Source organism: Scyliorhinus canicula, chromosome 2 (assembly GCF_902713615.1).
Source record: "Scyliorhinus canicula chromosome 2, sScyCan1.1, whole genome shotgun sequence".
In the NCBI taxonomy this organism is placed as follows: Eukaryota; Metazoa; Chordata; class Chondrichthyes; order Carcharhiniformes; family Scyliorhinidae; genus Scyliorhinus; species Scyliorhinus canicula.
Window position 1 is genome coordinate 187563719 of NC_052147.1, and position 13300 is coordinate 187577018.

Genomic DNA, 13300 nt, shown 5'->3' on the forward strand with positions numbered 1-13300 from the left:
AAAGGGTGCAGAGAAGATTTACCAGGATGTTGCCTGATATGGAGGGAAGATCTTATGAGAGAAGGCTGAGGGACTTGAGGCTGTTTTCGTTAGAGAGAAGAAGGTTAAGAGGTGACTTAATTGAGGCATACAAGATGATCAGAGGATTAGATAGGGTGGACAGTGAGAGCCTTTTTCCTCGGATGGTGATGTCTAGCATGAGGGGGACATTGCTTTAAATTGAGGGGAGATAGATATAGGACAGATGTCAGAGGTAGGTTATTTACTCAGAGAGTAGTAAGGGCGTGGAATGCCCTGCCTGCAACAGTAGTGGACTCGCCAACACTAAACACATTCAAATGGTCATTGGATAGGCATATGGACGATAAAGGAATAGTGTAGATGGGCTTTAGAGGGGTTTCACAAGTTGACGCAACATCGAGGGCCGAAGGGCCTGTACTGCGCTGTAATGTTCTATGTACATGATCAAAAGCCTTTTCTGCATCCATCGCGATCACTGTCTCCACCTCCCTACCTTCCAGGGGCATCATGATCATGTTTAACAACCTTCTTACATTGGCCACCAACTGCCGACCCTTACCAAGCCCAGTCTGGTCCTCCCCAATAACATCCGGACCACAATCCTCAATCCTGGAGGACAAAGTTTTGGCCAGCAATTTGGCATCCACATTCAACAGGGATATCAGCCTGTAGGACCCACACAGCTCCGGGTTCTTTTCCCGCTTGAGAATCAGTGAAATCGTGGCCTGTGACATTGTCTGGGGCAGCATCCCACTTTCCCTTGCCTCATTGAATATCCTCATCAACACCGGCCCCAATATCCCAGAGAACGTTTTAAAGAACTCCGCTGGGTACCCGTCCGGCCCCGGGGCTTTACCCAACTGCATGGCCTTCAGATCCTCCACTATCTCTTCCAACCCGATCGGGGCCCCCAAGCCCTTCTACCAGCTCCCCGTCCACCTTTGGGAAATTCAGCCCCTCCAAGTGCCTCATCCCCTCCGGCCCCGTAGGGGGTTCCGACCTATACAGCCTACTGTAGAAATCCCTACACGCCTTATTCACCCCTGCTGAATCTCCAACCAGGTTCCCATCTCCGCCATTTACTTTCTCCATCTCCCTGGCTGCCTCCCTCTTTCTAAGCTGCTGTGCAAGCATTCTGCTGGGCTTCTATCCAAACTCATAGATCTCCCCCCTCGCCTTTCTCAGCTGCTCCACTGCCCTCCCTGTTGTTAACAAGCCGAACTCCGCCTGTAGCCTCCACTGTTCCCTTAACAGCCCTGTCTCTGGGGTCTCCACATACCTCCTATCGATCTGTAGTATCTCCTTTACCAGTCGGTCCATCTCTGCCCTGTCCACCTTCTCACTATGGGCCCGGATCGAGATCAGCTCCCCTCTGACCACCGCCTTCAGTGCTTCCCAGACCATCGCTGCTGAAATTTTCCCCCTTGTCGTTGGCCTGCAGGTAGTTCTGAATACATTTCCTCAGCCGCTCGCACACCCCTTCGTCAGCCACAAGTCCCACATCCAACCTCCAGTGCGGGCGCTGGTTACTGTCTTTACTAACCTGCAGGTCAACCCAGTTTGGAGCATGGTCTGAGATTGTGATCGCAGAGTACCCAATGTCCATCACCACTGCCAGTAAGGCCCTGCTGAAAATTTTAAAAATCGATCCGGGAGGACGCTTTATGTACGTGTGAGTAGAAGGAGAACTCCTTCACCCTCGGCTGCCCAAATCGCCATGGATCCACACCCCCATCTGCTCCATGAACGTTTTTATTTCCTTTGCCATTGCTGGCACCTTGCCCGTTTTCAAGCTTGACCGAAGCCAGGGTCAATAACGGTGTTAAAATTCCCTCCCATGACCAATCGGTGCGAGTCCAGGTCTGGTATTTTCCCCAGCATTCTTTTCATAAACTCCAAATCATCCCAATTTGGCACATACACATTTACTAATACCACCTGCACCCTCTCCAGGTTCTCATTGACCATAATGTACCGACCTCCCACATCCAAGACTATTTTACTCACCTCAAACACCACCCACTTATTGATCAAAATCGCAACCCCTCTAGTCTTTGAGTCTAGTACCGAGTGAAAGACCTGACTGACCCAGCCTTTCCTCAATCTAATCTGGCCAGTTACTCTAAGGTGCATGTCCTGCAACATTACCATGTCCGCCTTCAGTCCCCTAAGATGTGCAAACACACGTGCCCTCTTGACCGGCCCATTTAACCCTCGAACATTCTAGGTGATCAGCCTAGTTGGGGGGCTCGTTGCCCCCCCGCCCCTCGCCGATCAGCCATCCCCTTTTTTGGGCCCGCCTCCAGCCCATGCTCCGCACCTCCACTGGCCCATCCCCAGGCAGCCTCTGCCCCCAACCTCCTCTCTGTCACTCAGCCCAAGTCACTCCCTCGTCAGCAGAACATTTACCCCTCCCCCCGTAACAACATTCTGTAACCCAACCTCTTTAATGAACCGAACGTATGCACATCCCCCACTGTGCTTCTGTGAACCAGCCCACTCAGCTAGCTTGGCGGCCCCCATCCTTGGCGCCGGATAGTCTCCCACCTATTGTTCCCTCCCCACCCTTCCCCCGCTCATACAAACACACTCCAACATCAAACAATCCCCACATAATTGCCCGGCAGAAAAACACCAAGATCTAAACAAGCACACCTCCATCCCCCAACAGTGCAAATGAAAACCTTAACTCACTCAGCTCTGCCGCTGGTCCCAAATCAATGCAAAAGGCATTACAAACAGTTTCCACAAAATGAAAAATGAGAAACTTTTTTTTAAAAAAAGAAACAGAAAAAAAACATGAATGTTGCAGCAAAGTTCAAAAGTTCTCAGTCCACCACCATTCCTTTCCTTTTTGCGAAGTCCAGCACGTCCTCAGGCGACTAGAAATAAAAGTACTGTTCCTCATGCGTGACCCAGAGACAGGCCGGATACCACGGTCCACACCTAATGAACATTTATTGTTCCTAAATATCCTTGGTGGGAGTCAAGGGAAAATAACAGCAACAATTTCTTTGGTCTCAGTCATTTGAGAGGATTTACCAGGTTATCTCACTGTGTTGTCTGATTATATGACAGTTCTTTCCAGATTCCAAAAAATTGAGTTTTAAGGCACAATCATACATATACAGAAGAGTACACTTTACTGGCTACCAGTTTGATAAACCATTTTAGAATGATCCCTGGATCTGTTTTGGCATTAATTATTTTCCAAAGATCATTTAATGAAAAGTAACGAAAAGATTAAGGTAGGATCTTGCCTCCATGCCAGAATACCTGACCCTGGAGCACATAATCCAGGGTCGCATTCCCATTTGGCACTGATAAGAGTGCTGCATTATTAGAGGTGCCATTCTAAGGATAAGACAGTAAACCAAAGTCCTGTCTGCCTGTTCCAAGTTAATATGAAAAAATCTCATCCCATTTCTCGATGAGGAGAGTTTTCTCCAATGTTTTGGCAAAGACTGATCCCACAGCCAGCACTGATAAAATTGATTGACTGGCCATTTATCTTTATTGATGTTTGTGGGACTTTACTGTTTGCAAACTGGTTGCTGTGCTTCCCCATATTCGAATACTGGCTATGCTTCAAAATTAATGAATTGGTTGTGAAGTTTTTTGGATGTCCTGGGGTTTTAGAAGACAAGAAGTAATCGCAAGTTCTTTCTTCGCAACATTGTGTGAACTCGAGTGACAGACGAGGTTTGTACCTGCAATCTCCCCACTAACAGCTTCTAAAGTCAAGCTTTGAAAACAAAACAAGAACTTTGGCACAGCCAGGAAGGGAAGGAATCAACTAATTTAGTCACATCTTCAAGGGGATATGTGGAATAGGGTTCTTGAGGAGGAGAAAAAAAATAACACTAGAAAAGAGTAACAAATTATATGTAAAGTGCCAAGAAAATGGAATCTACCTAGACGGCAATTACACTGGAAACATTTGGGCAGAATACAAAAAAGGAAGCATTGCTTACTCGTGTTGACAATATCACTAAGATTATTGACTGGATGAATTTCACTGCCCACAAGTCACCACATCAGTACTGTTATCATTTCAATCTGTACACAACGTGTGGCATTATCACTAAAAAGCAGATCCAAGTGGTTAATTTACAGAATCACAGAATGGTAGAATTATAGAAAGCCATTTGGCTCATCGTGTCTGTGCCGGCTTTCTGTAAAAAAAACTCAGCTAGTCTCTCCACCTTGTCTTTCACCATTACTCTGTTTCAGCTAGTTTTCCTTTTGAAAGTCACAATTGAAACTGTCTCCGCCACACTCGGGCTGTTCCAGACCCTAACCAGCTGGTACTCACGTGCAGGTGGTTCCATTACTAATCATCTTAAATTCACATCCTCTCATTCCCGACTCTCCCACCAATAAGATTAGTTTTTCCCTATCTACTCTGTCCTGGCCCTTCATGATCTCTAATAAATCTCTTCTCAACTTTCTCTAACGAGAAAAGTCCCAACTCACCAATCTACCCTCACAACAGAGGTTTCTATTATCTGCAACTGTGTAAGGGAGTGAATCTGAACCCCCTCCCCGGGAAAGGTGCACCCTCTCCCGGCTAAAAAGTCTTATCCCTCCAAAAATGTGGTGGCCAGAATTGGACATAGCACTCCCATTGAGGCAGAACGAGTACTTTATAAAGATTCACCATAATATCATTGTTTCTGTACTCTCTGCCATTATTCATGGGCGGCACGGTTACACAGTGGTTAGCACTGTTGAGAGCTAGAGACCCTGGTTCAATTCCCAGCTTGTGTCACTGTCTGTGTGGAGTCTGCACGTTTGCCCTGTGTCTACGTGGGTTTCCTCCAGGTGCTCCATTTTCCTCCCACAAGTCCTGAAAGACGTACTTGTTAGGTGAATTGGACATTCTGAATTCTCCCTCAGTGTACCCGAACAGGTACTGTAGTGGGTGACATGAGGATTTTCACAGTAACTTGATTGCAGTATTAATGTAAACCTACTTGTGACACTAATAAAGATTATAATAATGTTCAGAATCCCATATGCCTTATTAAGCACTTCCTTAATCTGCCCTGAAACCTTCAAAGATTTATCCCCCTCATGTTACTGGTTTAGAATCATAACTTTTATTTTCTATTGCCTCTCCTCACTCTTCCTACAATAATGTATCACTTCACACTTTGCTGTATTAAATTTAATTTGCCACACGTCTGGCAATTACACCAGCCTGTTCATGTCCTCTTGAAGTCCACTATCCCCCTCACAGTTCACAATGCAGTGATAGTAGTCAGAGCAGTTTCCCACATACTTAGCTCCTTTCTTCAATTATGTCACTCTGCAGAGACTTGGCACTTCTGCACAGGAAGAAAGTCAAACTATTAGAGCGGCAAGTTTACTAAATGCCTCAATTTTGACAGAATCCTTTCACTTCCTGCTGGAAGTTGTGATAATACTGCCTTTTAATATAATAGCCTTAATTTATTTAGCTGCAGGAAGGATGAGCACAGAATTCCAGCTTTGTCAACGAGACACAACCACACAGATAGTTAAGAGACCTAGAGAAACTTGCAGCAGCAGGTTTACCGAGGGCCACAAAAGTGGTGGGATGGATTAGGAGCACCACTACCGTAGTGAAACATACAATGACAAGACAGTGTGATAATTGCAAGAAAAGATTAAAACTTTACTTGATTTGTTCATCAAGGTTCCCATTGTATGGATAAAGTTGTCTGTTCCCCAGGGAGGCTGTGGAGCTGTGAGGAAAGCTGTCAGATTAGAAACATAGGTGTTCTTCGGTAATCTCAGTAATCCTTTTGGAAATTGGACACTGGGATATCTTCGGTCATCTAAAAAAAATAAGAGCCTGCATTACAAACATACGGAAAAGAGCAGCCTGAACTGCTTTGTGTTGCACAATGAAATGATATTGTTTTATTCGGCAGTGAGATTGGCTGGCCAATAGCTTTAAATTTAGAGAGACTGTCAATCAACATTAACATTGTTACATATAGAATTTTTAATGAAAACTGTAAAACATATTCCCGTCATACTGTGAACTTGCTGCTCTTACAGGCTCACACTTTTTCATGACGATCCTCTTCACTCTAATACATAAAAGTGAAACTCACAACATGAAACTTACTGGCATTACAGTTGTATGTCTGATGTGGAGCACTGAAGCATTGGGAGGGACATACAATGATAAATACTTTTTCCGAATAACGACAAAATAATTTACTTGTTCTTCCAAAGCAGAAGGTTGATGGCATGAGAAATATCTATTCCACTCATCAGTCAGCTCCCTCCACAGTACAATTTAGCTCTTCACATGCATTAATCAATTGCTCAATACCACGGGGTAAAAAGACAGTCAAACTGCCAAGAAGGTGAAACTCTCGAGAAATATTAACCTGACCTCCAGGACATCACCCCATCTTTACAGCGTACCCCTTCTGACTTAGACTTCTTGTGCTCTTCCGATGTTTTTCTACATTTCAATATTAATCACTAAACTGGAAAAATGTTCGACATGTCAACACACTTGATAGTACAGAATTTACAAATGAAAATAAAACTGAAACATCTTCAAACACTATGTAATAAAGAAAGGATTTGATTGCCTCTCAGATGACAGGCAGGATGGATGGCTGCAGGGTGGGAGCAGTGAATGAGACAGGATTAGGGTTATATTAGAGCGGAATAATATTGCTAGAACAAGAACCCCAAGCATCATGAACTGGAGTGGGGCTTGGTAGACTAGCTGGAATTTTACTATCCTTCTTTACCATACTATCTATAAATCATTGAAATTACCATTTCAAAAGTCAAATTAAGCCAAACATGGAGGGTAGCACCAGACAAGGAGAGTAGCACAGCATTAAGCTTATTTACTAAACTAGCAGTATTTGGAGCTATCGGCCGACCATAACATTCAACTGCTTCATTTCCCAATGCAAATCTCAGCCCTGTAACACCATCTGTTAAAGCACAGGCCTCACACTTACTGCCTTCACCAATTTCAAATTCCCACTAATCATGTCCCAATTACACCTCCAGCACACGCCAAGCACTGCAAACGTTTCGGAAATGTGAACACACTTCATATGTCCTCAGGGTTAATGTTTCTGCACCCACCCCCCCACCCAACCTCTCAGCTGAGATCATTACTACCAACGCTCTTACGTGCATATCCTTATTGGGGGAGGGAAAAGACCACAAATCCCCCTTTGTAAAACTGATTACTTTATCTGCGTCTCACATATTGCAATTGAATAATACCCTTAAACAAATTCTGATAGCTCAGGTAAAGTGGTATGGATATTAGACTTAAACAAGGATGTCTTCACAGTTTAAAAAAAAGCTTCCTTCTTCACATTGTACTAAAATACAGGATAAAAACCATTATCCTGTATTGTATATCACAATTCTCTGTATTTACTGCCCGGAGGATGGATACTCAAGACAGTGGTGCTCCAAGGGCTAGACAGGCTTTTCCTGACTTTGGCACATAGAAATTGCTAATCAAATCAGGCTCAAATCCTGATTTCTAGGTTTCGCTTTGGAGCTACACCCTGGCACAACAAATCGGCACATCTGCGACAAGTGCGAGTGTGCCATTTAATTTAGCTTTCAAGGGGATGAGTTAACGAAACTCCAAGCCTGGCAATTATACGTTAAGTTTCAGAATGGGCATCTGAACTAGAGACAGTTAAAAACTATTCTGGAGACCATTCAAACAAATTGCTGAGAATTTTATGAATGTGAACTCTACTGCAATCATTACCAAGTTAGGCTAATGGTTTACAGCAGGAGGCCATCAGCAGTAAAGTGCTGCAAGAAGGTTGAATAAATTGAAGGTGGCAGGGAGAGAAAACCCGATACACTGTTACAAAAATTATACACTGAAATGGGGGCGTATATGGGCGGCACAGTAGATAGCACTGTTGTTTCATAGTACCAGGGATCTGGGTTTGATTCTGGCCTTGAGTGACTGCGTGGAGTTTGCACGTTCTCCCCTTGAAGGCGTGGGTTTCCTCTCTCAGTCCAAAGATAGAGATAGAGAAATACAGCACAGAACAGGTCCTTCGGCCCACGATGTTGTGCCGAACTTTTGTCCTAGGTTAATCATAGAATTTTGGACACTAAGGGCAATTTTTCATGGCCAATCCACCCAACCTGCACATCTTTGGACTGTTGGAGGAAACCGGAGTACCCGGAGGAAACCCACGCACACACGGGGAGGATGTGCAGACTCCACACAGAGAGTGACCCAAGTCGAAATCGAACTTGGGACCCTGGAGCTGTGAAGCAATTGTGCTATCCACAATGCTACCATGCTGCCCTTAAAAGATGTGCTGATTAGGTGGATTGGCCATGCTAAATTGCCCCTTCGTGTCCAGGGATGTACAGGTTAGGTTACGGGGTAGGGCGAGGGATTGGACCTGGGTAGAGTATTCTTTCATAGAGTCTGTACAGACATGGTGGGCTGAATGGCCTGCTTCACCCTGGCACAATTGTTACAACAAATCTGTCGGGATTCCATGATTGTTTCCATTATTTTCATGCCATTATATAAGAATAAGATTAACCCATTTAAGCTAAGTGAATCTGATCAGAACTGTTATTCTGGGTGGATGTGGTTTTTTTTTATGCCTCCTTGTTGGAGAACGCCCCAATCCTTCACTCCTGCTCCAACACCCGAATGTTGCTTTAATAAAGCACATTAATGATCTCATTTGTGAACTCTAGCATCCGAGAGGTGCAGAAGCGATACAGAAGCAAACGAAACAAAGAATGACCAATATTAAAGATGGGGTGCTCATCTTTACCTCTGCTTTACTGGATGTACATATAGGGCAACATGAGTCAACTCCCATAAATGCAAGTCCTTCAACTCATTTATTGGAGAATACTACAACAAACCCAGAGAGGTATTAGCAGTAAATCCGCATTTATAACTAAACCCCAAATGAGAGACAGAAGGTGCATGCATATAACTTTTATAACTATAATCATTTTATCGTTTGAGGTATTCGGTCATGTTTTTAGTACACCACCAAATATTCTCTATCAATGTATTTTTGTCAACAACAGTTCAAAATTACAAAATAAACTGTTCAGCGTAAAAAAAAGACTATTTATTCCACCTACCAATCTTTCCTCCTGTGATTAAAATAGTGTCTTCAAATAGCCAAAGATTTGCTCGGCTTTGTGGAAGCATTGAAAGAGTTACAGCGGCGAAAACTAAAAAAAATAGAATATAACGTAATAAATCTCCAAAGCAAAAATTTAATAATACAACACCCAATTTAAATAATTGTTCAGAAAAAAAATAAGTCTAAAATCTTGATGTTTCTTTAGAAAACTTTAACTTGAATCAAATACCCTCTGCAAAACCATTCTTCACTGCCTCAATGTAGTCAGGTAATCACGTAGTCGGGAAAAGTCATCAAAATTGGAGAAAGATCATAAAGCGACAGTTTACCTGGCACTCTTCGGGTTTTCCAAGGCAAGGATGATAGTAGGTAGCCTGCTTTACGTGCTGTGACAGTCAGAGTAAGGCCCAGCTTGTAAGATACTTTGAAAATAATTCCTCCACCATCCTCTGTAAGGGCCGAGTTAGTCTTTGTGTAGTTAACAAAGACATCAACAATGACCTGATCTAGATAATGACGAGTGACCGCATCGTTTACCTGCACCTTCAAGGTAAATAACGACCCTGAAACAAAAGAAGATTCATGTTCACAGTTTTGCTAAAGTCTCATTCAAAATAGATTATAATTCAGATATTCTTTTGAAGTAACTGACTCTCCATCATGCAGACCATTATTATTTTATAGATGTTGGATGTCTTCTATGTGTACAATTACCTCCCAAACATATTAATTCAACAATGAATTTTAGTCTAAAAACTATAGGTGTTTGGGACTAGAGTTTTACCCCTTAAAAGTGCGGCTTTAAACTTTATTAAACATTTTGATCGGCATATTTTGGTACAAGTGAAACTTTCCACTATTTTCAAACAGCCCATGTCAGTACAGGAGGCCAATCAGATCATTGAGTCTCAACCGACCCTCCGGTTGAAATAGATTTACCAAAGCAAAGCAAAGAATGATAATGAAGGCAGTGGAACGGAAAACCCAAACATTCAAACATTGCAAAGAGATTGGGCACCTCTCACATGTGATCATGATGAATTGTTGCATTATTTTACTAAGCCATGTTAGATTACTTAATTAATAAGAGTCTTGAATATCATGAGACATTATGGGATCAACTTTACATGGTAGAGCCCCACAGGTCTTAATTTCAATGACCAGAAAATCATTGGTTGGACTGTTCTCCAGCATCTGCAGCTTTTACTTGAATGATTAATTCCATTGCCAACTTGGCAGTCTGTCCTTTTGTTGTGCGAGGCTTTGAATTGAATCAATAATTTGTAAAATGCACCCACTTGCAACATAAACATATGTGTAAGCAATAACATACATGTAATCATGAATATTGAAGCCCTCCAGATCATAAATAAAAAACTCTCAGTCCGTAAGAATTGCTGTATCATAAATTAAAACACTGACGATCAAATGTATTTTGAGTGTATAACTTGAAACTGGTGAAAACCACGCCCATTTTCTCAATGCGCTTACAGTGAATTGCTGAAAGGGCAATTTGCTGGGCGCCACTTTTAAAAGCTGGGCCTGTGACCAGGATCAGTGAACTGATGGCAAGTGCTTTACTGTGCTTTTTCTAAAACTGGCTTTCCTGAACACACATTTGGGCAAATGCCTAAAAGGGGTGTTCTAGCATGCAAGCCAGATTGGGGAATTGTCGGGGTGGGCAGCAGAAAATGTGAGATATATTGGGCAGTAAAAGGAAGGTACAAGGTACTTGAATGGACAGAAATGGGAGCAGGAGGATTGAAGTAAAGAGAATGAAAGCTATTAAGCCTTTGTCATTATATCACAAGAAGTTTTACAAAATGGTTTCCTCAACTGCAAGTTCAGTAAAAAAAGAAATTTATGCCACAGGAGCCCATTTGATACATCATCTCCATGCCGTCCAAAAGCTATGTTGCACAATCCTACATTCCAACTTTTGGTCTTATAGGTTTCGTCACTTCAAGTGCATATTCATAGAATCAAAGAATCCCTTCAGGAGGCCATTTGGCCCACCAAGTCGGCACTGACCCTCTGAAAGAGCACCAAACCGAGACCCACTCCCCCCCCCCCCCCCATCCCCCCCGCCCCGCCCTTTTCCGTAAACCCACCTAACCAAGTAATTTATCAAATGTGATGAGGATTTTTTTTAAATATAAATTTAGAGTACCCGATTCGTTTTTTCCAACTAATTCCCAATTAGTGTGGCCAATCCACCTACCTTGCACATCTTTGGGTTGTGGGTGCGAAACGCGGGGAGAATGTGCAAACTCCACACGGACAGTGACCCAGAGCCGGGATCAAACCTGGGACTTCAGTGCCGTGAGACAGCAGGGCTAACCCACTGCACCACCGTGCTGCCCTCTGATGAGGATTTCTACCTCTACAACCCTTTCAAGCAACAAATTCCAGGTCCTCACCACCTCGGGGTGTAAATTTTCTCAACTCGCCTTGAAGGCTTCCCTTAATTACTTTAAATCCACACTCCCCACCCCCAGTTGTTGACCTTTCTGCTCAAGGAAAAAAGATCCTTCCTGTCCACTATCCAGGCTCCTCACAATTTGAAAGAACTTAATGAAATCTCATCTTAGTCTCCACTGGTGCAATGAAAGCAACTCCAGCCTATCCAATCATTCCTCAAAGCTAAAATTCTCCAGTCCTGGCAAAAACCTCACAAATCACCTCCGTACCCTCTCTCGTGTGATCACATTGATCAGAAGGGTCTGCAGTTTTTTAGCTCTGACCAAACTAGCATTTTATACACTTCTGGCATACCCTTCCTGCTATTATATTCTATGCCTCAGCTAAAGAAAAAATATGCTGCAGGCCTTCTTAACCAGCTTAAATACCTGTCCTGCTTAGCTTCAGGGATTTATGGACATGAAATATTCCTCCACATGTCTCCTACAGTGTAGTCCCTTGCCTTGTTTGCCATCCTCAAATGTATTATCATACACTTGCTATCTTTCTACCCACCTGACCAGTTCATTTCTATCCTGCAGTCTACAGCTTTCATGTTCAAAATTAATCAGAGAGCCAATCTGGTCTCATCAGCAAACGTCTTAATTATACCCCTTATTTAAGTCTAAATCATTTCTGTATGCTATACAACGGACTTGTGCTCTGCCAGACCCAACCAGAAACAGTTTATGTTGCAAAACTGCACATTGACCATAACACACCTCGCCCCACCCCCCTTCGTCCCCCTTGCCCAGGGCTTTCTCTCAAGCGCCTGCTCTGCTAGACCTGGATCCTTCGCAACCTCCATTGGTGAGATCTCCATGTCGGATTCAGGGTCTGATGAGTCGCCATCCGCATCTCAAGGTCGAGGGGCTCATCTGCCTCGCTGGGTATCAATGGTGGCTGCACTTCAGGAAGTGCCACCATAGAACGTGGGGGCTTTGATTTTCTCTCAAGGACCTGTAGGGCACAGATGCGGAGGTCATTCACGTGTCTATTCGATTCCCTTCCCTGCACGCTGACCCAATATGAGACTGCTCAATTGTTACAACACTATCCTCCGGGATCCACAATACCCAGTCCGCAAAATTCCTGACTTAGACCATGTTACTCGTGGGGAATTCCCTCAAGCCTGGGCCGACGTACTTCAGAATGTTCCTACTTGTCGCGGACTTTCTCTCCAATATCCGGCAGGAAGGCTTAACCGCGCGCACAGCCGGCAGCCCATCAGCAACTCCAAAGGTGCTAGTCCGATAGTGACGCGAGGCATGGTGCGGTACAGTAGCACAGTGGTTAAAAGTGTTGCGGCATGGTCCCAGGTTCTATTCCCGGCTTGGGTCACTGTGCGGAGTCTGCATGTTCTCCCTGTGTCTGTGTGGGTATCCTCTGGTTTCCTCCCAGAAGTCCCGAAAGACATGCTGTTAGGTAATTTGGACATACTGAATTCTTCCTCTGTGTACCCGATCAGGCGAATGTAACGACTAGGGGCTTTTTACGGTAACTTCATTGCAATGTTAATGTAAGTATATTTGTGACAATAAAGATTATTAATTAATAGAAGAGTAAACAGGCCAGACGAGTCTCCGGGGAACTGGTGGGCTGCTTCCGCATTCCTTGCTTAAAAGTCTGCATGGCCTGTTCAGACAATCTGTTGAAGGAGGGGTGGCAAGGTGCGAACCTCATTCATC

The 13300-nt window shown here is 43.8% G+C and overlaps 1 protein-coding gene across 2 annotated transcripts in view; it reads right to left on the reverse strand.

The window, feature by feature from the left end:
- LOC119961832 (protein FAM171B) overlaps window positions 1-13300 on the reverse strand; it is a 69851-nt gene that overhangs the window by 26946 nt on the left and 29605 nt on the right. For both annotated transcript variants that reach the window (XM_038789213.1, XM_038789212.1), the window contains exons 2-4: window positions 9482-9715; window positions 9148-9240; window positions 5685-5843 (exon numbers count right to left, since the gene is read on the reverse strand). In XM_038789213.1, the coding sequence (XP_038645141.1) occupies window positions 5685-5843; window positions 9148-9240; window positions 9482-9715 (486 nt within the window). The remainder of the gene's footprint in view (window positions 1-5684; window positions 5844-9147; window positions 9241-9481; window positions 9716-13300) is intronic.